The sequence below is a fragment of the Pelodiscus sinensis genome, chromosome 2 (assembly GCF_049634645.1).
Source record: "Pelodiscus sinensis isolate JC-2024 chromosome 2, ASM4963464v1, whole genome shotgun sequence".
Lineage (NCBI taxonomy): Eukaryota > Metazoa > Chordata > Testudines > Trionychidae > Pelodiscus > Pelodiscus sinensis.
In genome coordinates, this window is record NC_134712.1 from 107,409,336 (window position 1) to 107,437,239 (window position 27,904).

Below are 27,904 nucleotides of genomic sequence, written 5' to 3' on the forward strand. Positions count from 1 at the left end.
GGTACATAAAATAGAGTACAAAGAAAGGGAGGGGAAAAAAACTAAGGGATATAAATATTGACAAAAATTGTCAGCTGTTTGGAGCAAGTATCTTTTTGTTGTTGTTTTTTCTGTATGTGTACAGTATCTACCACATGTACCCTTGATATCAGTCTTGAATCTCCATGTGTAATCATAATACAAATAGTAATAAATGTTCATGCTTCAGATATAAATACATCCCTTCCAAATTCTTGGTTCATTTCGGTCAATTTCACTGTTGTAGGATTTTTTTAAATAATATATTTCATTATTGCAGCTATTTAAATATAAAATTTCACTGTGTTGTAATTGAAGAAGTTGTGACCCAAAAAAGAGTTGTGTGACAAGTAAGGTTGACAATTTTCTAATTGCACTGAATGTCTCTACCCCATCGCTTCTCCAAGCCCCTACTCATTGACTCTGCCCCTTCTCTTTATTGTTCTCTCTCTCCAACCCTCACTCATTTTCACAAGGCTGGGGTATGGGGTTGAGAGGTGGGGGATGTGAGTGCTCCACTTGGGAGTCGGTCGCTAAAGTGGGGCTGAGGATATTGAATTTGGTTTGCAGGAGGAGGCTCAGCATTGCGGCAGGGGCATGCAGGGTGCATATGGGGTCTGAACTCTGGGAGGGAGTTGGGGTGTGAGAGAGGATTCCAGGCTGGGGCAGGGCTGGGGTTCAGCAGGGGATTCAGGGTGCAGGCAGTACTTACCATGGTTCCCAGGAAGCAGTCACTAGGTCTCCGCAGCCCCTAGGTACATGGGGGCCAGGGAGGTTCTGTGTACTGTCCCTTGTGCCCACAAGTACCACTCCCCCAGCTCCCATTTGTCACAATTACCAGTCAATGGGAACTGTGGAGCCAGCACTCGGGGTAGGGGCAGTGTGCAAAGCCTCCCTGACTTCCCAGGCACCTAGGGGCTCCAGGGATCAGGCACTCGCTTCCAAGACCTGTAGAGAGTCAGGGCAGGTAGGGAGCAAAACTCCTCCTATAGATTTTTACAAAATGAATCCTGGAACTAACATGTAGTTTGCAAGCCTGTTCACTCCGTTTGCATTTTGTAGTCCTTTCCCTCGTCCTACATATGTCTTATATATTTAAACATTTCAAGGCAGGCAGGGATTGTGTATTACTCTGTGCAGTGGTCAATGGGGACCTGTTCTAGGATAGCTTCCAAGAATTACTGTAATACAAATTAATAATAATGGTCAGACTCTATACTGATGGATGGAGAACAAATACTCGGATAGACAGAAGCAGATGAGCCATGAAGATTAAACTGCAGCAAGAACATTAATGTCCATCCATGTGGTGACATTCCACCAGTTAGTTTCTTCTTTTTCCTTTTAACCTGAGGAATTTTTTCCAGAATCCCATTTTTCCTCTCTCAACTTTTACTCTTATCAGTCTGCCTATTCCTGTTCACTATGTGCTGCCTATTATTCACCTGCAGCACATCTATGTTATATGGAAGCTCGGTGCTCCAGAGGTTGATTTTCGGATGTCCGATGTAGCAGATCAAGTATGGACCCATACATTGAACGCTGAGAGCAGCTCCAGCTGACATCTGGTAGTCTCCTTTTGTGATGAGTAAGGGAAGTAGATGGGAGAGTTTACTCCCATCAGCCTCCCGTTGTGTGGATGGTTCAGAAATGCGATATAAGATACGTCGACTCCAGCTATCTAATTAACACAGCTGGAGTTGCATATCTCATTTCAACCTTCCGCTTTAGTATAGACCAAGCCCTGGAGTGCTACCTCTTTCTGGGGCCTCCCCTGTCTGCTGATATGTTCCTTACTTTCATACTGGTTTATACTACTCCCTACATAAGTGAAAGTAGCTAGAGACTATTTTATTTCATACATGTTCTGTGCCTTTCTCATACTTCTAGGTAATTATCCAATGTAGGTGTTTTTCCTCTGGCTAGCTCACACTATTACAATAGTTCATATTTCCTGAGTTCCAGGAGGAGACCAGCCCACCTTCCTTTCTGCCCTGATGCAGCAATACAGTGCATGGAGGTTGGTGAACTTTAGTCTGTGACCACTTTTGCACACAGTTGCTCCATCTCCTGTGCCATGTTCTCAGTACAACAGATGGGATAATCAGGAACAAAGGTGGAAATAGGAGATAACAGTGTTAATCTTAATATTGGTATCTCAAATTATTTTCTATTCACAGCATGAGTTGAGTCAGCTAAGCCTAGAAATAAGATATTAAAATGCATGTTATAATTGTATATTGTACTCTGAAATGAATAATTCTGAGACCGTCCTTACTGTTGGCTTTTGCCTCAACTCCTCAATCATAGGAGGAGTAAGAGGGAACAATTGTACCAAGGCCTCAAGCTCAGGAGTCCAAGTGAGAGCATCTGTGTAAATGAAGCAAAATGAGAGGGAATGGGGCAACAGCAAACATGATGCACTACTGTCCAAAATTTCTGTTGCTGGGCCTGCCACTACATCCAGCCTGGTCACTTTGCACAGCATGAATGTTGCCAGACGCCTGTCAGTGCAGCCACATCTCCAGACCCACTGGCTACATCTAGACTGGCATGATTTTCCGCAAATGCTTTTAACGGAAAAGTTTTTTTGCTTTTGCGGAAAAGCGTCCGTGCCAATCTAGACGCGGTGTTGCGCAAGAAAGCCCCATCGCCATTTTCGCAATCGGGGTTTTTTTGCGCCAACAATACTGCGTTGTCTACACTGGCCCTTTTGCGCAAAAGCATTTGCGCAAGAGAGCTTTTGCCCGAACGGGAGCAACATAGCATTTCCGCAAGATCACTGACAATCTTACATGAGATCGTCAGTGTTCTTGCCGAAATTCAAGCGGCCAGTGTCAGTGCCAGTCTAGACACAGCCATCAGCAGAGATTCTCAATTCTATAGCAGATTTTGAGTTAATTTGGGGAAATTCCTGTTTAGTCCAGAATGGAAGTGTCACAAAGGCTGTTATTCATGAACAGCTATTCCAGAGCATCACCTGGGGGGAAGACAAGCTTTTAGGTGATGTCTACATTAAGACCTCTGTGCCAGCACAGCTGTCAGCACAGCCAGGTAGGCTGCCACACGGGCGTTTTCTGTCGGCTAGGAAGGCCACCACGCTGAGCAATATTTGCTCTGGCGTCTGCCGCTCGCATCCACTGAGCCAGCTGCTCCCTGCTAGAAGAGATGTAGGGCAGCCTGGCTCTGTGCATCCTCACCTTCAGCGCCTGTCTTTGGTGGGCCCGGGCAGCCCCTCCCCACGTAGAGCGCAGCACCCCTCCCCCCCGTGCTTCTCGCCGTGACCCAGCAGGGGGAGGCAGAGAGCAGCAATAACAAACCGGGGCTCCCCTGCCACCGCGGCCGCAAGAGAACCTCACTCTGATTGGCGACGGCGGCTGTTTGTCGCGAGCAGCGGCGCGTTGCGATTGGCTGGCTGTTGCCGGCCGGGTGCGGAGGCGGGGAGACGGAGGGGATATATGGGGGTGCGAGCGGCCGCCGGCCGGAGCGCAGCAGGCACTGGAGAGGGGGCGGCGGCAGCGGCGGCGGCGGCTAGACGATCACGAGTGGCCCGGGGGCCGCAGCGGGCGGGGTGCGCGAGGCGGTGGATGCCTGCCCTAGCCATGCTGTGCTATGTGACCAGGCCGGACGCGGTGGTGATGGAGGTGGAGGTGGAGGCCAAAGCCAACGGCGAGGACTGTCTCAACCAGGTGAGGCGCCGCCCCGGGAATACCGCCGCCGCGCGCGCGCGCCTCCCCGACGGCCGTTGAAGCCGGGTCCGTTGCAGAGAAGGCGACCGGCGGCCCCTCCCCTTCGCGAAACGGCGGGTGGGGGGCGGGCGAGGCTGCCTCGCGCGCCCTTAACTAACGTTCCCTCGCGCGCCCGCAGCCCTCCGCAGGGCGGCCCCCGCGCGCGCGGTGTCTGTGTCGGGCGGGGGGGGAGCGGGGTCAGTCACCCAGCTCCTCCGCCTTGGCCGCAGAGGCTGCTCGCTCTCCCCCGCGGACGGACCCCGCGGGCTGGGGAGAGGCCCCAGCGCCCCCTTCCCCAGGCGGAGGGGTGAAGTGCCGGGGCCCTGCGGGGCGGGGGCAGGATCCAGGCTTCTGCCACCCCGCCCCCCGCTCCCCTTCCCCTCCCCCCGCTCCCCTCCTGGCACCCCAACCCGTCGCCTAAATATTAGACACGTGGCCCGGAGAGGCGTCCTGCGCCCCCCCCCCCCCTGAACTGGCCGACTGCTCTGCTGACTCCGTGTGGGCCCAGTCGGGCCTGGCTCCCTCCACCTAAGCAAGTTTTCAGAGGCGCCCTTGGTTTCCTGGGTGGAGAGGGGGCTGCTGATGCACGTGAGAAACGCTGTGCTGGGTCAGACCTATGGGCCACCGAGCCCCATATCCTGTTTTCAGGCAGTGACCAGTTGCCAGGTGCTACAGAGGGAATGGACAGGGCAGTAGTTAAAAGTTCCCTGCCATCCAGTTGTAGCATCTGGCAGTCAAGGGCTGCTAGGGGACACCTGGTCTCTGATGGAGTTGTATCTCTGACTCCTTTGGAAAATAGCCACATTAATAGAGCAATCTGTGGTGAACTTGCCTTTTTTTGTTGTTGAACCCGGTTGGCCTTCACACCATTCCTTGGCAGTGATTTTCACAAGTTGATTATGCCTTGTGTGAGGAAATACTTTCTCTTTGTTTTTAAAGCAGCTACCTTTTAGTTTTGTTGGGTAACCTCTGCTGCTTGGGTTGGGTAAATAACACTTCTGTACTTCACCTCACCAATCGTGATTTTATAGATCTGTCATCTCACTGCTTAAACATCTGTTTTCTAAATTCAGCATCATGGAGAATCAGGTCACTCTTGCTTAGGTGCCCAAGTTTGGTGGGGAGGGGGAACAGTGATAACTCTGATGCCTCCTTTTTGTATTGTCATTTCATATACATGTCTGTAGGTTGCCAGCTGGTCAGCTTCTTGAATATTTTGCTTAGTTTTGATGATTTCTTACTGGCAAGTGAATCAGTAAGATGAGTTTATTATTAGAGTGTTTGGGTTTTGTAGCAGGTGTACTGAGCAGTTTTTAAAAAGTTACTCTCCTGTGTTTGGGTGATGGTTTTGGCATTATGTATGTTATAGATCCACTTTTACAATACTTCCATTTTTGTTACAGGTTTGCAGGAGGTTGGGGATTATAGAAGTGGATTACTTTGGGCTTCAGTTCGCAGGCAGTAAAGGGGAGAGTTTATGGCTGAATTTGAGAAATAGGATCTCCCAGCAGATGGATGGATTAGCTCCTTACCGGTTGAAACTGCGTGTCAAGTTTTTTGTAGAACCACATCTTATCTTGCAAGAACAGACAAGGTAAGATTAGTTTTGAGTGAATTTCATTTTACGTTTTCATGGTCTGTAATTTAATACTGTAAGGTAGCTGTATGTTGTCTCTACCAATCATTTAGTACTTTTTATATCCAGCTTTCTTGCTTTTCAGCTGTATAGTTAGCTTGCTGTGAAAATGGTAACATCATTTTAAACAGTTCTCACTCTCTTTTGGAGATTGAAGAAGAATAGTGCTACTCTAACTTACTCATAATATGAGAGCTCAGAACAGCATAATTAATTCCATACATATTTAATGCTACAAGTGAAAGAGAAAATACAAGAGCTAGCATGTGATATTTATATTGAGTTACATGCCCGATAGTAACCTCTCTCTTCAGCGTGTTACTGCAGGTCATTCTCAACTGCTTATGCAGGAAGTGTTTTCTACCACAATGCTTAAACTTGCTAAACTCCTCTTAGTCTAGTGTCAGGTTACAGCAATTTCCAGCAGCTATATATTCTCTCTTAAGCTACAAAAGGAACAACTGTTTTGTCTCTTCTGTAAAAGACCTACTAACCAAGCACAATAACTAAATTGATGATAAGTTTTAGAAAAATGCATAATTACCAATTTTTTGAGTTTCAAACTCCAGCAACAAATAGTAATGAACCCCTTATTGATTTTAATTTGCACTAGAAAATGTCTCACACATCTTCAGTGGATAAGTCAATAATTTTCTTCCTTTTGAACTAGTAATCTAAAACATTTGTATATACCAGTCAGCTATATAGGTTCTGGTGTTAGATGGGGATCATTAACTGGTGAAATCTGTCTGAAAACAAATACAAAATTATGATATTCCATTACCTTAATGTGTTCAAATTTATTGTGACCACACACATCCCAGGATTGTCAGGTATTTCATTCTTCATTTTACTAGCTAATTAATTTGTGCTTTGTGGTTAACATTCTGATCCGAATGCTTATTACATAGCAGAATCACATATTTAGCATGTACTTTTTAAACTCCTTATGATGTATGAAGATGTGACTTCTTTGTTGTTGTTTTTAAAAAAATGTGCTTTGTGATAGAATTTCAGATTCTTTCTGCCTTGGAGATTTTTAGCCATTCAGAGAGATTTAGTGAAACTGCCTTTGCACAGCAGTGCAAATACTACTTATAGGTTGAACCTCTCTAGTCTGCACTCATCCATGGTCCAGCTAAGGATGTTAAAATGCAGTTAACTGACTAGTTGATGGAATTATCATTGACTAGTCGATAGGCACTTCCGCATTCCTCCTTTGAAACGTACAAGAGTCCAGCAGGGGCTCCTGTACATTTTGAAGGAGGAATGCGGAACTCTCTGTACAGCCCGGGGCCAGCGGGAAGTCCCGCTGACTCTGGGCTACATGCGGGTGGGTGCCTTCTTTGAAATGCACAAGAGCCGCATTTCAAAGCCATGGAGCTCGGGATCAGCAGGAGGGATTCTGAGTCCCCCTCTCACCCCGGGCTCCATGCTACACTGCATGCCACTAGGAGTCTGGGGTTAACTGGGGAGTTCTCCGCTGATACCAGGTTCTGGAGAAATGCCATGGGGAGCCCGGAGTCAGCTGGGAAATCCCCAGCTGATGCCGGTCTCCACGGCAGCTGCCCCTTTGAATCACCAGAGAGACAGCGTTTTAAAGGGGCAGCCCTGGAGTCTAGGGTCAGCTGGGGGGACTCCCTTTAAAATGGGCGGAGGCAGCAGTTTCAAAGGGAAAGCTGCCACACAGCTGACCCTGGGCTCCATGGCTGCCCCTTTGAAAGGCGCACAGGCGACATTTTAAAATGGCACCTGCCTCACAGCTGATCCACAGATCAGCTGTGCAGTGGCCACCTGGGGGCTTCCAAGAAGTACCCCTCTCCCCTCCCTCCCTTTTCTGCCTCCCATCTTATAGAGGCAGCAAAGGGGAGGGGGATAACTACTAGTCAAAATACTATCTGATAAGCAAATGCTTATTGGATAGTTGACTAGTCTTTTACATCCTTAGGGTCCAGCATGAGTAGTTAGCCAGATGTCCACTCCTCATGGGTGTGGCCAAGTTTCCTGCAGTGCCATAAAGTTAGTTTACAGCCACCAATCTTGTGGCTGCAACTCGGTGTTCTGTGCTGTTATTTTGCCCTAATTTACACCTTAATGTCTTGTAAGAGTCCAGTAAGCAGTGGAAGTGTTGGTAATACTGCTAGACAATATCGACACCCCTCTGAGGTATGGCAAATTCTCTGGTTCGGCCATCGGTCAGATCCCGAGGGTGCTGGAATAGAGGGTGCTAGAATAACGAGGTTCCACCTGTACAATGATTGAAGGGATTTTTCTGTTGATTTAATTGTTAATTCACAATAAAAGAGAGGTGGTAGGTAGGTTAACAGAGGTGCTCTTCCATTGATGTCAGAGTGTCTGTACCAGATCTTAGGTTGGCATAACTGCATGTCTCAGCATAGCTAGGTCAGCCTAAATTTTAGATTTAGGCCATCTTGAAACATCCTATCTTTATATAATTTACACTAACTTTTTTGCACTGGTAAGGGGGCTGCATCTGTGCTAGAGAATTAAACTGTTAACTGAACTGCAAGGGTTACAGTGGTGCAAGCTCCAACAGTTAAGCCTCACTAAGCAGTCCTGTTTTGTATACATAAGGCACTACAGGTCCCCACAAAGAACCCCAGAACTGTATAATATCTATTTTTCTTGTAGTCACATCCAGTTTAAGTTAATTCCAATATTTCTTGTCCTGCCAAAAGTACAACATTTGGGCTGTGAAGGACAGGAGCTACAGCCAGGTACACATTCACACACATTGCAGATGCCATGGCTATTCTCAGGCTTATATGGAAGAAGGGGAGGACATTGAGGGAGAAAAGGCCAGAGGCTTGTCTGAGCTGTTGCTGAATAGTGAGCACGTGCTCGGGCATGTTTGGATGATCGTTTGTACTGTTACAGCTGCAACACTTTGTTTCTTCATTGACATTGCATCCTTTCAAATAAAACAGGGATGGATGACATGGAAGTCTTAGTCAAAGCAGTTGTTTAAATGCCTGTCTGTTGTTGTTGACAATTTTGTATGTAAAAATGTTATCGGTGTCAAGTTCTCCAGATGCTGGTTATTATGGCAATTTCTCCAATATCAATAAGGGCAGAAGATCTTTTGCCACATTAAAGGTTTCCTCTGAAATGAGTTAGTGCACCTTAACACCACAACACATGCAGGCCACAGCACTGGATTTTCGTTAAATTAGCTAAATATCACATTTATGATATTTACAAAAGTACATTAGCTATAAATTACTAGAAACTTAAATATTCAAGAGTCAGGGTGACATGGTTGTTTTCACTCTTCCTTTGCCTGTTTGTGAATGGTTGTAAAGTCAGAACATAAATAAACAATTTTACCATTTCATTGGAAAGATCTCTTAGGTTTAACAGGTTAACCAGCTAAACGAGATGTTACTGAATACTAGCCTCTCTTTCTTGCCTATGTGGAAAATAGTGTGATTCTTACATATTTTTCTGTATTCTTATTTAACTTTATCTTGGATTGCCCAGAAATATATAGCAAATTATATTAATTTGTCTAACCATTACTGCCATAAAACAGCTTCCTTTTAGGGCTGTCAGTTGATGTGAGTTAACACCTGTGATTAATGCAGGGAAGGATTAATTGCAGCATTAATGCTGCACTGCCCATTTGAAGTGCTTCTCCCACTTCAAAGGGGCAACGCACGTGGAGCACTCCAGCTGATCACCAGCTCTGTGTTGCACTGTCCCTTTGAAGTGCTGCGCATTAGGAGCCGTTGGAGTGCCCAGCTGATCCTGGCTCTGCCTCTTCGCAGCACCGCCACAGCACTTCAAAGGGGCAACACTGCAGAGAGCCCTGGGTCAGCTGGGGAGTCCAGCTGACCCTGGGCTCCTGTGGTGCTGCCCTTTGGAAACTCCGGAGTGGCCTTTTCAAGAGCCAGCTGCACTGAGCCTGGGGTCATCTGGGGTCACTGAGCCTGGGGTCAGCTGATCCCAGGCTTCTTCAGCACTGTCCCTTGGAAACACTGCAGTGCTGCACTGAGCTAGGGTCACTTTTAACAGGGTTTTGCTCCATTGAATTCAAAGGAATTGGGCTTTAAGGTGTGGTGTTTGCTGTATCAAAGAACTTGCTATAAAACAGTTCTTTGTAACATAAGGCAAATGAGATTTTTAGAGCAGGGAAATAAAACAGTTTTGAAGTTGTGATCCAAGATGATTGGCAAACTTCAGAAACTTTGCTTTCATATGGGTTTGTTAAACTTTAAAACCTCAAAAGTGAGTAGAAGTGCCTCTTGTGCTTGTTTTAGCAATGAGTGGCTCCAGAGGAGGATGTATGGCTCCCTGTGGTGAAGTGATGGAAATGTAACTTTAGGTCATTGACTGCAAGTAACCCCTGACTAATAGCTACTAGACATGTCTAACAAATCAGAGACTGCTGCATTGGAACACAGCCCAGGATCTGAAGACATTTGATTCCTGATTGGCTTAGAACTCTTGTCTCCAGGCAGAAAGTTCTGCTTTGTGATTATAAGATTTCTTTGTGAAACAAGTACAAGTAGCAAAGAAGTCTAGAAACTTGTGCCACCTTTATAACTTACTTAAGCTTTATACTGCAGAGCCCACAATGTATAACTGCTAGGACTTTTAGCATTTACAGGGTTACCTTTTTAAACAAATTTTTACATCCCTAATAAGTATCCAACAATTTGTAGTGATTGATTATGGGTTTCACCCAGTACTCTCATGACTAGACATGACCACCAGATAAGCATAAAATCTCCTCTTTCACCATAATTTATCCAGCATGTATTTTCTTTTTATATTTTTAACCTGACTTGAGGTATTGTTGAAAAAGTATCTTCAAAGAAATTTTCTTTTACTGTGTTACAGACGGAGGTTGTTGATAGTCTTTACCAAATCAAACCCCATTTCTTTGGGGTTATTTGTTAGTCCACATCTTTTTTACAATATGTAATACATGGACCTTTTCATTTTGTTAAGAAAGCCTTCTGTAAAGGTTTATATAAATTAGTTGTTTTGTTTCCTTCTATCACTTCTATTATAGTTAACTTTGTTTAAAACGGGTTACTAGAAAGCTGAGAAACATAATGCCTGACTAAAACAAACCTTATTAATGTTATTTCAGTAACCTGACACTTGACAAAGTAGGCTATATAATTTACTACTTGTGTGATTAGGTTGAAAATCAGATATTCATATACAGCTCTTGGCATCTTTTTGTCAAATTCAGGCATATTACACTGAAAAGTCTAATGAACTAGTATTTAAAATAGCTGTTTTATCTGCTTTGAAAACTAGTTTTGTTCAAAAATATGGCATTACCGTATAACATTGATGACTGTTTTGTGTATTTGTATATTTTTGAAAGATACATATAGTAACTCAGGAAGGATAATGCAAAATAAGCATTCTGGTTTATATACCTGTTCAGTGAACTGCTTTTGTTACCACATTATCTAGTTGCACACTTATGGGCTAATTTAGGTAAAAATGGCTGATCTGTTGATGTAAATTTATAATTATTATTGACATTTGATTATATTGAGAATGTAGATTGAAGGAATGGCAAGTTTCTTGTTTATTTTATATAGTAGCTGTCTGCACATAGATTAGATATGGTAACTACTTAGCTTTTCTTGGCTCTTCTAAAGTAACTGCTACGGGAACTCGGAACTCGCTAGTTGAATGCATCTGATTGTCTGAAGCTGAGTTGAATAGCTGTTGGTAACCTTTCACCTACTTTGAGAGCAAACTAATGTAGATATATTGGAAAATATAATAAATGCAGAATTATTCTTTCATATTAGGTAACTTTTGCATTATCTTGCTAGGGTAGGTTGGTCTTATTTTTTCAGGTTTTCAAGTGGTGATTTTTCAACAGTATAACTACATTTTAAGAGAATTGTACCTCGTACCTCAAATTCATTTCATGTAAGGAGCTTCAAATTACATGTCAGTGTCAAAGAGAGGGTCCTCTGGTTCTCCCCCTCCCCCCAGTATTTCCACCAGGAGCACTGCAGCTAGTGGTGCCAAGAAGGATGCATGTTCCTGGTTGCACCAACTAGTTTTTGGGAAGCACTGATCATCTATTATTCTATTGCCTTTCCCACTGCAAGCAGAATGGAGATTGCAGCTATTTTTTTACTTCCACATCATCATTCCTTTGTAGGCTCCATTTATCTGGAGCACAGAACAAGGAAGGGGTTAAGATACCCTTGTTGGGTTGTTCCCATATTTACCTCACTAGGCTAAAATATTTTAATTAACTTTTTGGCTATTGAGCATGAAGTTTTTCTCTCAAAAGAAAAGTAGAATTTCTAGTCTGACTTAAAATTTGGAATATGTGCATTTATATTTTCTGTGGGGAGGCTGTTGAATGTTACCCACTGTCTAAATTTTATTATAGCTCCTAAATACCTGTTTCTATCTGCAACAGGTGGCACTGTCAACTCTGCATAAATTGTGTGTGAAGGGAGGAACAGTAGACAGAGCATCTAGAGTTGTGTTGGTGATTAGGGTTGGTAATTTTTAGTACCCCTGAAGTTTTACTTTTTCATACTGTGGACCATTTATACAAAAATACTTCTGTTGATCAACTTTTCTGCCTTGATAGTATTGTGTAGTTATATAACCCACACACCTGCTGGGTGTGGTGTATTGTCCTATCTAGAAAAAAACAATGAGCAGTCCTGTGGCATCTTAGAGACTAACAAATTTATTAGGTCATGAGCTTTTGTGGGTAAAACCCACTAAGATCACTTACAGAGAGAATGAGTATGCTCTACAGCCTTTGCTAATAGCCAGCTGGCCTTTAGCTCCTGTGGTAGAGGCTCATGCACTAAGTTCCAGAGATCTCAGGTTCTGTTCTACCTGTCTGTGTTGCACTTCCTCAGCTAGGGCAAGTATTTAACCCACACAATTTCTGGGTGTGGTATACTGTCTAAAGATGTTGAGATGGGTAATTCGCTAATGTAGTGGATAGAATTTTTGACTATACGATTAGTCAATAAGGGAAGAAGTGCTCAGTCCCAGCTCATGCTGGGTCTGGAAGCTCCCCCTCTGAGGCTCTGCACTTGAAGTGTACATTTAAACTGCAGAGCTGTAGCGGGGGCTGTCTGATTGGAGCAGCCCCTGTCTATAGCTGCCTGGGCTGGCCATGGGCAGAGGCTGCTCAGGCAGCAGCCTCTGTTGCAGCCTCTGGCCTCAGCCAGTCCAGGCCACCACAGACAGGGGCTGCTTTGTGGCAGTAGTCCCTGTCTGCAGGGGGCCCACTGGGGAACTGAGTCTGCTCTGCGGATAGGGGCTGCTTCCCAAGTAGCCTCTGCCTGCAGCCAGCCCAGGCCACCATAGACCCAGGCTGTTGCTGAAGCAGCCTCTTTCCGTGGCAAGCCTGGGCCTGTCACAGGCAGAGGCTGCTTTGTAGCAACCTCCCCCCCCCCCCCACACACACACTGCTGCCTCTATCAGAGGCAGCAGCGCAGAGGGAGTAGGCGGCACCACGGAGACGGTGCTGGGGGAAAACCTGCTTTTAAGCCAGTTCCCTTCAGTGATGGTTCCTGCTCTCTCCTCCCCCCCCCCCCCCCCGCCTCTGATACGGAGCCAGCAGAGGGGAGGGGGTGTGTGCAAGTAACCTGTAAGTTTAGACTTGCCTGTAAGTTTAGATTTGTCAGTCTGATAAGTCTGCTCTACAGCCTTAGTGGAGAGCCCGTTGGCTTTTAGCTTGTTCAGTAGAGGCTCATGCACTAAGCTTCAGAAGTCCCAGGTTTGGTGCTGCTTTTCAGTGTTAGTTTCATTATAAAAAACTTAGTACTATCAAAAAGAAAAATAAATCTACAACCCAGTGTGCATTTGATTCTGAAAATTTGTATTGTGTTTTTATATGCTGCTAAAAGTGTCAATAGAAATTATATGAAAATGATTACAGCAGTATGTTAGGAGACTGTAGTAAGATGAGGGCCTGAAACAAAAGCCCATGTAGTACAGGCCTGGTTTGAGGTCTAGCTAATGATGGACAAAACTTGGCTAATATTAAAGCAAAACTAAGCTGTGAGCAAAAGGCAGGCCCCTGCTCACAGAACTTTGTGGTCTTTGAGGCTCTCTCTGAGTCTGCTGTGTTGACTAATTGTGCAAGTTAACACAGCACACATGATTGAGCATACATCCATGCAGTCTACTGGTTATCATCATTGATGGAGCAAGAGACCTGTCAGGACACCACAACAGTAAATCGTAACCTACTACGATGGTGACCCTACTACAAAGACAAGATTCAAATAAACTAATTTTAAATCTGTAGGTGATTGTCCAGAAGACTCTTGATACTGTTGTTCCATCTGCCTGAAATGTTTTGTTTAGTCAAAAAGAGCCTTGGGAATCCTTAGTCCTGTTGTGGGATGCAATAAGATAGAAATGTCATTGATTGAGGACTAAGGTCTTGTTTGTATGCAAGCTGACATATTAATCAAAAGTGTGGATTTAATCACATAAATTAGTGCATTAAGCATGTGCAAATGCTTGCATTCAAAAGTAAAGTGGCCTCAATTCCAAGGATCAAGCTACAGCAAAACTAAGGCCATTTTACTTCTGAATGAGAGCATCCATTTTGGGGTTTAATGCGCTTTAATGTATGTGCCTTAAATTCACCTGTAGTTAATTCTTTTAATTTTTTTAAGTTATCCAATATAGACAAACCTTCAAATAATTTGCAGTTTTATAGCTTATATTTTGATATAGTCTACTTTATATCCAGAAATATCCTGGAACACCTGGATTCATTCTCAAACAAAAATATGCATACTCAAAACAGAAGACAAGCTTTAATATTCTCATGATGTACAATCTTGTATGCATTACAACTGGAGCCAAGAAATTTGGTATGATTGTTATGCAGGAATACCACAATTAAACTTAAGAGGAAGATTTGTCCTTCACTGCAGTGTAGTAAACAATTAAAAACTCAGAACTTCAATTTTTTGTGTACAGGCAGTCCCCGAGTTACGCGGATCCGAGTTACGAACGGGGCCCTCTCCCTGGTCTCCAGCAGACCAGGGAGAGGAAGCAAAGTGGCGGAGCACGCGGGCAGCGGACAGCCCAGACGCGTCTGGGCTGTCTGCTGCCCGCGTGTTCCGCCGCTTTGCTCCCCGTCCTTCTGGTCTGCAGACCAGGGGGACGGGGAGCAAAGCAGAGCAAAGCCGCGGAGCCCGGGGGCAGCAGGACAGCCACGGTGCGTCTGGGCTGTCCAGCTGCCCCCGTGCTCCGCGGCTTTGCTCCAGACGCTGGGGCACTGCTGGTTGGTCCTGTAGCGCTGCTCTGGGTGCTACTGGACCAACCCGGCAGCACCCCAGCTGCTCTGCCTCAGGCGTCCTGATTCAGCCACTGCTGGTCAGTTTCAGCAGCGGCTGAATCAGAACGCCTGGGGCAGAGCAGCTTGGGTGCTGCTGGGTTGGTCCAGTAGCGCCGAGGAGCGGCGGCGCTACTGGACCAACCCAGCAGCACCCTAGCTGCTCTGCCCCAGGCATCCCCAAGTCAGCCGCTGCTGAAACTGACCAGTGGCTGACTACAGGAAGCCCCTGCCCCGGGCTTCCTGGAATCAGCCGCTGATCAGTTTCAGCAGCAGCTGACTTGGGGATGCCTGGGGTTCTTAAGTTGATTCTGTATGTAAGTCAGAACTGGCATCCAGATTCAGCTGCTGTTGAAACTGATCAGTTTCAGCAGCAGCTGAATCTGGACGCCAGTTCCGACTTACATACAGATTCAACTTAAGAACAAACCTACAGTCCCTATCTTGTACGTAACCCGGGGACTGCCTGTATTAGTATTACAGCTTTATGTGACTGATTGAAGGCTGTTGAGGAAGGTATGGGGTTACTTTCAGGTTTTTTGAATATACGAGCGATTTCATAACTGCTGCTTTTCACAAGCTGAGTTGTCAGAAGTGTGCCAGAATCTGGGAGACACTAATACAAACCTTAGTAGAACTTAATTTAAGAGTGAAATTTTGCATTATGAAGATTTAATTTGTTTTTTAGAGGTTTTAAGCGTGAAGTGAAATTGTACTATTTATTTGGAGAAATAAATTAAAGAACTGCTTGTTTGGGTTAGTCACATGATATGAGAGAATCAAAAGTATTAGAACTTGTAAAGTACTAACTTTTTTGCAGTTATTTAATGAGATTAAAATAATGTTTTTCCAGAATGTTGCTAAGTGTTAAAAATGTATCCTTACGTAACTAAAATGATATAATATGAAGTCATAAAACTTGGTCAGTGACTGTTTAATTTGGTTTTGATAAACTGGTTGAACTGAAATAGTTTGACAATAGGTGCAGTTTGTTTATAAAATCAATAGAAACTCATTTAAATAAGGTGTCTTGTTTTTTGAAGTGAACTGTTACAGCAATGATATTGCACTGCCACTTCATTTTGATTTTGATTTTCCAGTCAGAATTTTTAATGTCCTGAATCTTTTTCCTGTTTAACAGCATCTTCTAGAAATGAAAGTACTGAATTGAAAAATTGAGCAGCTTTTACTTTAGAGCTACCTGAGAATTCCTACCCAGGGAATTCTTGAAGGAGTCTCAGTTGGGATATTGAAAAGGCAGCTATTCACTGGCTTTTGGAGATACAATAATAGCATTGTGCTTAAACCTTAAAACCTCTTTGCAGAAATTTGGATAAATGCCTCCTGATATTTAATAATACGACTCAAGAATGCCACAGGCAGTCCATTCAGCCCTGCAGGTGAACTTTGCAGCTGTTAAATCGGGAGTCTAGCTGTTAAGTCAGGTTCCCAAAAGGGGACATTCTAATTAACTGACTTCAGATTCTGTGTTTCTGGTTGTTGCTTATGTAACAGACAGTTGGAATATAGATATTGATTAAAATTGACTGATTAAAATGACTTTGGGGAGTGTGTACTGGAACAGGCTGCATGAAGAGAGAACACTGGTCAAAAATTAGCATTTTAAGTTGAGTGCTCTGTAACCATTGATTAATCAAAGCCTTTACAATTTTTACTTCCAATCTGTGGTGATGCTTTCTTCCTACTCCATTCAAGTGTCCTTGCATAAAAATGAAGGTGAAAAACATATCAGGACCGTCTATCTGAAGTACTTATTTGGTCCCCTTTACCATAATATCTGAACACCTCAACACCTCATACCTCTAAGCTAGGGGAAACTACTGTTTATCCTTGTCTTATAGATGAACTGGGGCACAGAGAGGCTAAGTGACTTCTCCAGGGTCTCACAGGAATTCTCTTATTTTCCCCCTCATCTTCACTTTTTTAGACTTAACAGATCTTTAGAGGTGATTCTAAAGTTGCCTCTATTGTATTTGCTTCTAACATTATCTGTTGGAGAAATCTTTTTGCTTTTTCGGCTTATCCGTTGATGTCTGAAAGGCCTTCTCAGTAATAATAGGGAGTGCCTTGCTGTTTCTGCTGTGTATTCAAAGTGCTGTCAACGGTACAAAGTGCACTGAAATAAATATATATATTGCTTTTTTTAGTTGTAATCTTCAGTGTCACTTGTAACTGTAGTAGGAGTACATTTTTCAGGTAGATAATGTTTTCAAGTTTGTCATGTCCCTTTAAATGTCATTGATACATAAATCATAAAAAGTAAGCACTTTCAAAAAGCAGTAGTATGCAGAAATGTATGAACAGGCTTTTCATTTTTCTAATCTGGACACCAGAGTTGAACAAATTATTATTGTTAGACAGCTGTCTAGGACAGAGCAAGTCTGACTTGAATTAATTGCTTTTAGAGTTAAATATATTGTTAGATTGCATGCATCTGGTTAAAATTTCAATTCAATATGACCCCTATATAGTAAACAGCTTTTAGTTTTTGTTAAATGCTTCAGTTTTTTTGTTAGATGTAAACTGCAAAGCAAAAATAATATTTTTCTTTTCTCTTTCATGATGTCTTTAAGGATTGCTTCATAAACAATTAATTTGGTTAATTTGTATATATGGTATAGCAATTCTCTGCTGTGTGATGTCATGTAGTCATATTGAAGACTTAAGCATTCCTTCTCTTTCCTCCTGCCCCCTTCCAATTGGGTGGGGGAAGAGAGCTGCAATTCAGTTTGCAACTCATCCTCACTCAGGCCTTGGCTAGCTCATGTTATTTTTAGTCTTTTCAATATTTTATTCATAAGATGACTTTCTCATTCTAACTGTAGCAAATGTGAAATCTGCTGCTCGGTGTGGCAAATTGTGTGGTAAATGTGTAATGATTACCTAACGTAAAAATGTCCCTGATTCAACATGTCTAAAGTTAAAAGGGTAGGAAACTAATGAATAAAAAAACGGAATTAATGAAAATGGATAATTTTTCTAAATTACATGGCCTAAAATAAACATGGTAAAAAATGTTTAACAAAATGAAAGGTTTTATGTTCATCTTAAAATGCAGAAAATACATATATTTTAATTTATCCAGATCAGATATGCCATTGCATAAAACTTTAATCATTGAAATGGAAGCAGAGCACACTGATTCCCAAATATGGTCTGGTCTACACTGTAAAATTAAATCAACCCAGCTACATCTCTCAAGGATGTGAAAAATCCATAACTGTGAGGGATGTACTTAAGGCAGCCTACTTAGTCCCTGTCTAGACAGTGCTAGATAAGTGGAAGAAATCTTCAGTTCATTTAGCTACCCCCTGTTAATGAGGTGAACTACTTTACAGCAACAGGAGACCCCCCCCCCCCCTTATGTTGCTGTGGTGAGTATATACACTGAAGTGCTACTTTGGCATAAGTGTAGACCTCACATAAGGCCTGGTTTACACTGAAAAGTTAGGTCGACCCAACTGCGTTGCTTGGGGGTGTGAAAAATTGTATCACATTGAAATTTTAGCCACATGCATGCAATTTGACAGTAAATTTAATGCTAAGACAATTAATCCTAGTTATCTAAATTAAACTACTCAGACTTACTTTGACCAAGACAGCTGTCAAACACTAATCATTTGTTCAACCTTGTCCTCCAGATTAGAAAAATGAGAAGACGAAAAATCTGTTCATAGATTTCTGCATACTGTTACTCTTTTCTTTTAATGATTTATGTATTCGGGACGTTTAAAAGGACACCACAAACTGAAAATGGAAGTTATAGCGGGGGCTAGGTCAGCTTGCATAGTTGATGGAAGAATTCTTCCATTAACGTAGCTACTGCCTTCTGCGGAATTGGATTACATACCCTGGGTAAAGAACTCCTGTTGGCATAGTAGTTTTCCACACTGAAGTGCTATAGAGGAACAACTGTACCATTTCAAGTGTAGACAAAGCCCTAAGACTTTCAGCATGATTGTCACTGTTAAGATGCAGCTACAATGATAACTTAAGTCCCTTCTCCAGACATTGGAGCAACTCAGCATCTTACTTCAGGAAGTTTAGTTTAGTCAGTTAGCCTGTTGTTTTACATCACCAGTTTTAACGGGGTTAGAAATCGGCAAGTAGAAATCTTGTTTTGCACTTGTAACTCTTAGTTTCCCTGAAGTATGGTTGATAACCATTAAAACATTTTGATTTGAACCTAACTATAGCCTTTTTGCTAAACTTTGTAGTAACTTTGCTAGCCAGCAGGGTAGTGCAGTCATATATTTATGCTATTACATAGCTTAACATTCATTTGTTCAGTTTCTTAATTTTTACAATTTTATTATGTTAGAAAATTATTAGTGAAGCATTTTCATATTTTCTAGATTAATTTTTTTAAGTAAGACTTGTTTCATGCTGTATGGGAATGAAAATTTAAATTAAGTTAAATACACAAAACCAATTTTTAAAAGCTGATTTTATTCTATAATAGGGGGCTGCAACTCCTGCTTCCCAACCCCCCTCTCTCTGGGTAGGCAGCCCTGGCTCTCCCCCACAACTGCCAAATAGGGCCAGGCCGCAGTGTGGCAGCACTGGCCCTCTCCTCTTCCCCCAGCTCCCCCCACCTACCAGGCACTTGGGATGGGGGAGTGGGGGAGGAGTCCCTGAGGCTGAGGGCAGAAGCACAGAGTGATGTGATGTTATATCACTGTCATCCTACAAGCACTTTTTTTTAATATATATATATATATAGACAGACAGACTCACTCACTCCACCTTCAGTGTGCTAGGTACATAAGAAGAAATCTGTCAAACATGTTTTACATTTAAAACTGAGGGTTTTTTAAAACAAAGGAGGTATTATCTATAGTTAATTTAATGGCATTGGTTGTTTCTGGTCACTATGTCCTTCAAGGTTTTCAAACTATAGATTGAACCTCTCTAAACTAGGACTTTCTGGTCCAGCAACATGCGTGCTCCAGCATGTTCCTGGACTCAAGAGCCCTGGTGGCCAGGGCTGGGAGCGGAGCCGGTCCAGTGAGATGGTGGTGGGGGAGTAAGGACCAGAGATGGGCAGGGGTGGCAGAATTGCAGGCCTCGGTCAGGCAAATTTCCTTGTTTGGATTGGTGAAGGTCCTGAGTGTGCCAGACTGGTGAGGTCCAACTTGTAGTATCTCATCTTCATTTTTATTCATAATTTGGAATACTAAAACCGCCTTTTTCCTGCTTCTTTGAACTCTGCTTTTGCTTCTCAATTTTGAATAAACTAGTCATTGAACTGAACTAACTGAACAAAACTGGCATGAAAAAAATATTTTTTGCATTTCCAGAAGAGGCTACTACTTTTGACAGCTGTTTTAGAGTTTCAAACTGAATCCTGGTGCTTAGTGGATGACTGCCACCAGTTCAGTGGTTTGACATCTTTTCAGACAGCTCCAAATATGTACTATCTGAAGATTATTTTTATGTAATTTACATGATATTTTAATAGTTTATAGTAACTTTAGGTTTAAATATAGGTTTTTATCATTTTAAATTGCTTTACTTTACATTTATTTTAATAAGCAAATTAAAAAATATGTATTTTATCTATCCTGATTTTTCACCTGTTCAGCCAACATAACAGATCTAAATATAAGGGTCAGAGGTTAAGTCAAGAATAGCAACAAGTGGCTGAATAAATATGCTTACAAAGGAAGTATAATATATATTTTCACAGCACTTTTGTAGATTTTTTTTAAAGTAATTTTCACTGGATTTTTTTTCAAGCGGGGGAAAATCACACCACCTGTGTAGGAGTACGATAGGAAAGCTGCTTATTTTGAATAAACAGGGAAATCTCTCAGATTTCTCAAATATAATTTCACAGAACTGCATGTGCTGATTTATGCTTATATTCGCTTCACTTAATTAAGAATAATAGTAGTGCAAATTGAAGTAATGCATGTTTATTTAGAAATGACAGTACAACCTACATAGCCTTTTACATGCAATTTGTGAATGCCATTTCAGATTTTCATTGATCAGGAGAATTTTTATTGGACTTAGCATATTGAAGTATTTGCTTTATTTTTTTTTTAAACTTGTTGGACAGTTCAGTATTTAAATGAATCTGCTGAAAGAAACTCATCTTTGAATTTAGTCAGACTTTTTGAAAAGATGATGGATATTGTCTTTGCGTTTGTAGAATCCTTAATCAGTACTTTTAAGAGTTAATAAAATTAGTGTTGTTTACTAACTCTCAGGCCAGAGCTATTTGAGTCTCTCAAACTTACTTTTATGCTAGTCATAACTTTTTAAAAATTAAAAGTAATTTTCTTGCAGGCATATGTTTTTCTTGCATATAAGGGAGGATCTTTTGGCTGGTAATCTTCAGTGTTCTTCAGAGCATGCCATTGAACTTAGTGCATTGTTGGCTCACATGAAGTTTGGGGATTATAACCAGAATACTGCCAAATACAGTTATGAGGAGTTGTCCGCAAAGGAGCTCACTACTGCCATCTTAGAGAGGTACGTAATTGCTGTAATTACTCTTAACAATCAGTGACAGAAGTTAAGAATTTAAATTAGTAAATAATGTATGGGTATTTGGTGTGAAAATGTTAGTGGTGTTCCAAAGAAAATCAAAGCTAGTGTTGAGGTCAGCTATCCTTTGAATGGAAATCAAACTATTATCATACAGGCAGTCCCCGACTTACGTGGATCCGACTTACGTCAGATCCCTAGATACGAACGGGGTGAGGCAACTCCCGCACATGCGCAGCAGCATTCCCGGGGCTCGCTCACCTGGGTCCTAGGATCCTCCTCCTCCTCGGGCCGGCTCCGACTGGGGTCCCGCAGAGCTGCCGGGCAGAGGAAAAGTGCCTCCCCACGCCCGCTGCCCCCCCCCACCCCCCTGCCAGCAACAGGCTGCCCCCTCCCCTGAGCAACAGGCTGCCGAACAGACAAAAGCAGCCTCTCTGCCCCTCCTCCCCTCTATACATGCCGGGCTCCCGGAGCGCAGCAGCGTCCCCGGGGCTCGCTCACCTGGGTCCTAGAATCCACCTCCTCCTCCTCTTCGGCCGGCTCCAACTGGCCTCTGCCTGCAGCAGCTGGCCACAGGGACAGGGATCCCGCAGAGCTGCCCGGCAGAGGAAAAGTGCCTCCCCACGCCCGCTGGCCCCCCCCCCCGCGGCCTCGCATCCTGCACGCCTCCCCCTCCCCTCCTGCCAGCAACAGGCTGCCCCCTCCCCTGAGCAACAGGCTGCGGAACAGCAGACAAAAGCAGCCTCTCCGCCCCTCCTCCCCCCATACATGCTGGGCTCCCTGGGCAAACAAAGACTCCACCAAAACAAACAAAGTGCTGGCCTCATTGTGTTAGCAAAAAAAGGACCCTCCTCCTAGAACCCTGGGTGGTGTGGAAATAAAGCTATTAGCTCAAAGCATGGTGCAGAGCTGTTTGGTATTTGACGAGTTACTCCTTTAGTCCTGAGTTTGTCACAGGGACAGAAATAGATGTGAAATCTTCTGAACAGGGGAACAGACAGCAAAACAAACATTAGAGGGGAGTTAACCTTTCCCTATGCTATCCAAAACTAAAAAAAATGTTTGGCTAGAGTTTCCCCTACAATATGTACCAGTTCCGACTTACATACAAATTCAACTTAAGAACAAACCTACAGTCCCTATCTTGTACGTAACCCGGGGACTGCCTGTAATATCTTTAAGTAAGTGGCTCCATCTATTAAAAGCCAGCGCAGTATCAGAAGCAGCTGGGATGGGGTTGGAGGTCGGACCAGGTGCTTGCAGGGAGACCCCCTCGTGTAAACATGTAACTGCTGAAAATTTTAGCAGTTACCACATTTACCAAATAAAATGCATTTTAACAACCTTACCCTGTGCATGTATACACACACATTTTTGTAGTTTAAAACCTAAATGTCATAGAGCAAAATTCTAAATGTACTTGCATGCATTTGAATATTTTACTGCTAGGAACTTTGCAGTTTGAAGTCTTGCTATATAAGAGGCATGGTTTCTAAAATAGCATGCAGCTTTTTCTTTAATATATAATTGTTTGCCAAGTAAATACAAGATGTGGAGTCTTTAAATAATCCAATAATATTTAATTAGTTCTGTGTTCCTAAAACTTTAATGATCATATAATTAAATAGAAGTGATTCAGTACTTGTATATAAGCTCTGCCTAACTTGATCATTTATAACCTTGTTAAAATGAGATGTTGCTGTAGATTACTGCATATGGGTGAATGGTTCACTATCATTAATCTTTTGTTATCCACAGTATTACCGCAAAGCACAAGGAACTAGAAGGGCTGAGCCAGGCTTCAGCAGAATACCAAGTTCTGCAGATTGTTTCAACACTAGAGAACTATGGGGTAGAATGGCACTCTGTGAGAGACAGTGAAGGGCAGAAACTTCTTATTGGTGTTGGGCCTGAGGGCATCTCCATCTGTAAAGATGACTTCAGTCCCATTAACAGGTAAATTCCTGGTGGGAGGGAAGAATCTCATCTTTTCTGTGAGCTACATTTTGGTTCTTTATATAATCAAAACTCTTTTCTTCTAATGGAAATGTGTTTAAAATCTTTTGGTTGTATCTTTGTGTTCTGGTTTGCTCCATGCAAGAGTTGCGAAAGCATGCGGGGACTGCAGATTTATTCTATTCTAATAGCCTTTTCATCAGGAGACCATTGATGTAAAACATTATTTGGGACTATACAGATAATTTATGTGTTTAATGGGATCCCTATTAGTGGTACATGTTGAAACTCTCTTAATCAGGATTCTCTGGTCTGACAATATCCAGGGTCTGGCATGGATGTTGCAGGACCAGAGAGTCCCGGTGGAGGGCCAGTAATAAGGGTCCCTGTGGGGCCAGTAGCCCACAGGGAGCTAACGGTGGGACCACCTGGCACATGGCAGCAGGTGTGCCCAGCCAGGGTTGGGAGATTTGGCATGTGGCTGTCCAGTAGGGCTGGGAGCCCTGGCACGCAGCTGCTCATTTAGACCCGGCACTTGATGCATGGGGCTGCTCAGGAAGACCTGATGTGCACGGCTGTCCAGAGTCTCAGTGAACGCAGCTGCCTAGAGCCCCAGCGCCAGGCTGCCTGGTGGAGCAATGGCAGTGGGAACCTGGCTGGGAGGCCAGCAGACAGGCCGGTGGGGTGGGGTGGGGCTGGTGGCAGGGGTACAAAAATGATCTCCCCTGGTCCAGCAAAAAATCCCTCATCCAGGACCAATCAGGTTCCGATGGTGCTGCCCTGTACTTGTTCCGTGCAGCATTTTCAATATAGCAATGCAGCAGATCGGGAAGCCTTTTTTGTTTGCAAATATGGGTGTTAATTTCTTATGGGTAGTCTTAGGGGATGTTTCTCATAGTACAATTTGAGTGGCCATAGAAATTGCCTTAATTTTTAGAGAGAATAATCCCAGCACAAATTCATTACTCAAGCTTTTATATTCGCATCTAGGATTGCTTATCCAGTTGTTCAAATGGCAACACAGTCTGGGAAGAATGTGTATCTGACTGTCACCAAGGAGTCTGGTAATAGCCTAGTTCTCTTGTTTAAGATGATCAGCACCAGAGCAGCAAGTGGACTGTACAGAGCAATAACAGAGACACATGCATTTTACAGGTTTGTATTGCTATCAGAGTAAATCACTCTTTGTACCTATACAACAGCAGTTGAATCAAGGATTTAAACTTGGCATAGGACTGTAGATATTTGATACTTCTGTGTGCGATCTTGCATTTTAGATATTTCCCTGGAAAATTCCATCCTAGCTTTCCTGCACACAACACCAGGAACAGCAACAATGATATGAAACAAAATTCACACGCAGTTCTACTCTGCTTCTATTAAAACCAAGAGCAGAATAGATTCTTATTGCTGAAGTTTTTTTGGAGTGGGAATATACAATTCAAGATAAGCAAGCAAGATATTTCTCTGCACTTCCATAACATAAGTAGCACTTCCTCAGAATGAGAATCAAATCTGTTTCTAATACAGATACCTCAGTAAGAAGTAAACACTTATATGCTAGAAATGAAAACAAAGTTATCTTCATTCCTCCAATTCTGTTTATAAAAATCCTTGGAAATAGAGCTCCCATATATAGAAACAAAATTATGTACGCTAAATATGTCATAAATGATTGCCTTCCATCCTTCGTGTGTGACTGAACTTGGGGAACAAACAATATTGAAAACTTATTTATTTTAACTAAACAAATTTTCACTTTTCTCATGGGTTTGTCTTGCAGGTGTGACACTGTTACTAGCGCTGTAATGATGCAGTACAGTAGAGATTTAAAGGGCCATCTAGCATCCTTGTTCCTGAATGAAAACATTAATCTTGGCAAAAAGTATGTCTTTGACATTAAGCGAACATCAAAGGAGGTTTATGATCATGCGAGGAGGGCTCTTTACAATGCTGGCATTGTGGATCTTGTCTCAAGAAGTGACCAAACGCCACCAAATTCTCCCCTTAAGTCTTCAGAAAGTAATATGAACTGTGACAGCTGTGAGGGTCTCAGCTGTCAGCAAACAAAAGCTCTTCAAGAAAAGTTGCGGAAGCTGAAGGAGTCTATGCTATGTATGGTGTGTTGTGAGGAAGAAATAAATTCAACCTTTTGTCCTTGTGGCCACACAGTATGCTGTGAGACCTGTGCTGCCCAGTTGCAGGTAATTCCACGCTAATGTGTAAAACAGCTCGTTTCATTTTACTATTCTTTTTTATTAGTATAATTAACTGATCTTTACCAATATACTCAGCAAAGTTTGATTTGTATTTAAATTCAATTTGCATAACGACTTAATTCGTAAGTTAAATAGGTGAGGCTATAGTATGAAGAAAGACAAAGTAGGTGAGGTAATATTTTATTGAACCTGCTTTTCTTGGTGAAAGACAGGTTTTTAAAGCTTTCACAAAGCTCTTCTTCAGGTCTGGTATAGTTTGTAGCTAGTCCTTTTGGTGTAATTTAATGTGGGTGGAGAAGGTTAGGAGTTAGTGACATGAAAGTTTCTTACAGTGTCATATATGAAGATAACAGACCTGAATACTTCAGTCTCACCAATAACGTTTGTTGATTAAGGTGATGACTTTTTTGCTCACGAGACATACAAGATTCCAGAAAATTGTGGTAAAGGCATGTTCCCTAATATATTCTCTTCTTCTTTCCAGTCATGCCCAGTTTGCAGATCTCCAGTAGAGCATGTCCAGCATGTATATTTGCCAACTCACACCAGTCTGCTTAATCTGACAATGATATGACCTTCATGTACACTTCTCAAGCATTATGTACTTTTACAAACTGCACTAAGATGAACTACAGCCATTGATTGTGAAGAAGGCAATCACTCCAGCTCCTGCCTACAATGAGAAGCAGAGACCCCACTACATCTCTGGATTGGTGTGGGTCAATATTCTCTGTTTAGCATGCCCAAGAAGATGGTTTTGGACAACTTGTGAAAACAGAACTCTAAAGTCATGTCATCTAAAGAAGGAAAATATCTTTCTTGATGCATGAGCTTGCAAAGTGGCAATATTGCCAAAAGCTAGGTAATTCTGGGAAATATGGTGTAAAGTCTGTTTGATATACCCAGCAGGGATCATTCAATATGTAGTTTTACACATTTTATAATTGGTTGTAAGGTTTTTTTATTTTGTTCCTTTGGTGTGATTGCTCCATTATTTTTAATGGCAAAACTCATTTTTACAAATTTGTACTTCAATTTTAGTGTAATGTTCATAGTTTCTGTGTTCAGTACATTGTTCTAAAGTGAGGGGAAAATATTTTAAAAATCAGTATTTTAAAAAAATCTGAGGTTGCAAGGCTTTAAGCAAGCAGTTGCATTGAAATCAGCAATCTAATAAGGCTTAATTTAAATGATAGTAGTGATCATTTTGGAAGTGTTTTGCAGCAATTTTTAATTTCTGGATGCTGAGGAGTTGTCAGGAATCTCTCTCCAACTTAGTAATGATGCTCCACTAAGGAAATGTTCTAAGGCTTTGCCTGCAAATCAAAAGGGAAAACTATTTCCAGTTGAAAGAGATGTATGTTACCCAACTCTAGAGATGTGTCCAGTTTGCTGTGAACTCAACTGTCATCCTGTAAATCTGCCTTACCTGTAGAAGCTGATTATGCTTGAACTGTCAAAAATCCATTTTGGCCTAAAATGGTGTAAACTTTGTATAAGTTTTTTAAGTGCTTTCATAAGTTTTAACTAGTGAGTGGCTTGGTTATCTTTCTCGCTAAATCTTTTATCTTCCACCCCCATTTGGGCATTTTGGACTTTGGTCAACTAGTATGTTCTCTATGATTTAGAGGAAACTAGAAGACCATATTTGGGTGCAATACTAGCTAAATTAAAGCTAGAAAACTACACTGTCACTTTACTGAGATTTTTCTGCATATACTTTTCATATTGCCTTAATGTAGCAGTAATGTGTGTTTATGCATTTGTTTCTTTGCACAGACATTTTGTCAAAATATTAAAACTCTACTTTTTTATCGCACATATTAGCATATAAACCTTACTCCAAGAGATATTTATTTTTTCACTTTGTAAAGAAATTTTGTTTCCACATGAAGCAAAAACTCTGTCCTATATCGTAGACAACTTCTGTCTTTTTATATTCAGGTTAATAAAGGACTTTAAATCAGAAATCTTTCTACGTTATTGTTAGTATTTGGAGGTTGGCTTAATAGCTTTGTTCTGAGAAATCCTTTTGTCATACATAATTTAACCCATTCCTTTTACAATTCAGTGTATTGTCCATTTTTTTCTACTCCTGCATATTTTGAGATTGATCAAAAAGGTACCGAGGATTGGTAACTACTATTCAGGTTAATCTTTTCAAATCACACTTCTGTTTTGTGTTCCTCTCTCAAGCTAAATTAGAAGAAGTGGGTTTTTTTAACCTTTTGTTTGCAGGTGATATGGCCTAAAACACCTTGCTAGTTGGAAGGGCCTTAGTTTTTCCATAGACAGTAAAGCTCCAGTAGTTCGGCACTCCTGATAGTCCGGCATCAAAATGGCAAGAGCCTAGTGAGTGAACTTTGGCAAAAAATGAGTCACAAGGTAACAGCAGCAGCATCTGAACTGAGCAAAAAGGGTAAAAAAGGCTTAAAAAAACTAAAACATTACAGTATACTGTATACAGTATGTACAATAAAAAGGGCTAGGAACACTT

General features: G+C 42.2%; 1 protein-coding gene across 2 annotated transcripts; it reads left to right on the plus strand.

The window, feature by feature from the left end:
- The first annotated feature begins 3,501 nt into the window (after positions 1 to 3,501).
- Positions 3,502 to 27,377, plus strand: MYLIP (myosin regulatory light chain interacting protein). 2 transcript variants are annotated; one of them, XM_075921202.1, is made up of 7 exons: positions 3,502 to 3,707; positions 5,150 to 5,340; positions 21,032 to 21,217; positions 22,991 to 23,188; positions 24,179 to 24,343; positions 24,972 to 25,392; positions 25,892 to 27,377. In XM_075921202.1, the coding sequence occupies exons 1-7, from the start codon at positions 3,606 to 3,608 to the stop codon at positions 25,979 to 25,981; spliced, it is 1,353 nt and encodes a 450-aa protein (XP_075777317.1). In that variant the 5' UTR covers positions 3,502 to 3,605; the 3' UTR covers positions 25,982 to 27,377. The 2 variants fall into 2 exon arrangements, with proteins under 2 accessions (XP_075777317.1, XP_025046574.1); XM_025190789.2 differs by lacking the exon at positions 3,502 to 3,707 and adding an exon at positions 4,314 to 4,334.
- Positions 27,378 to 27,904: the final 527 nt, after the last annotated feature.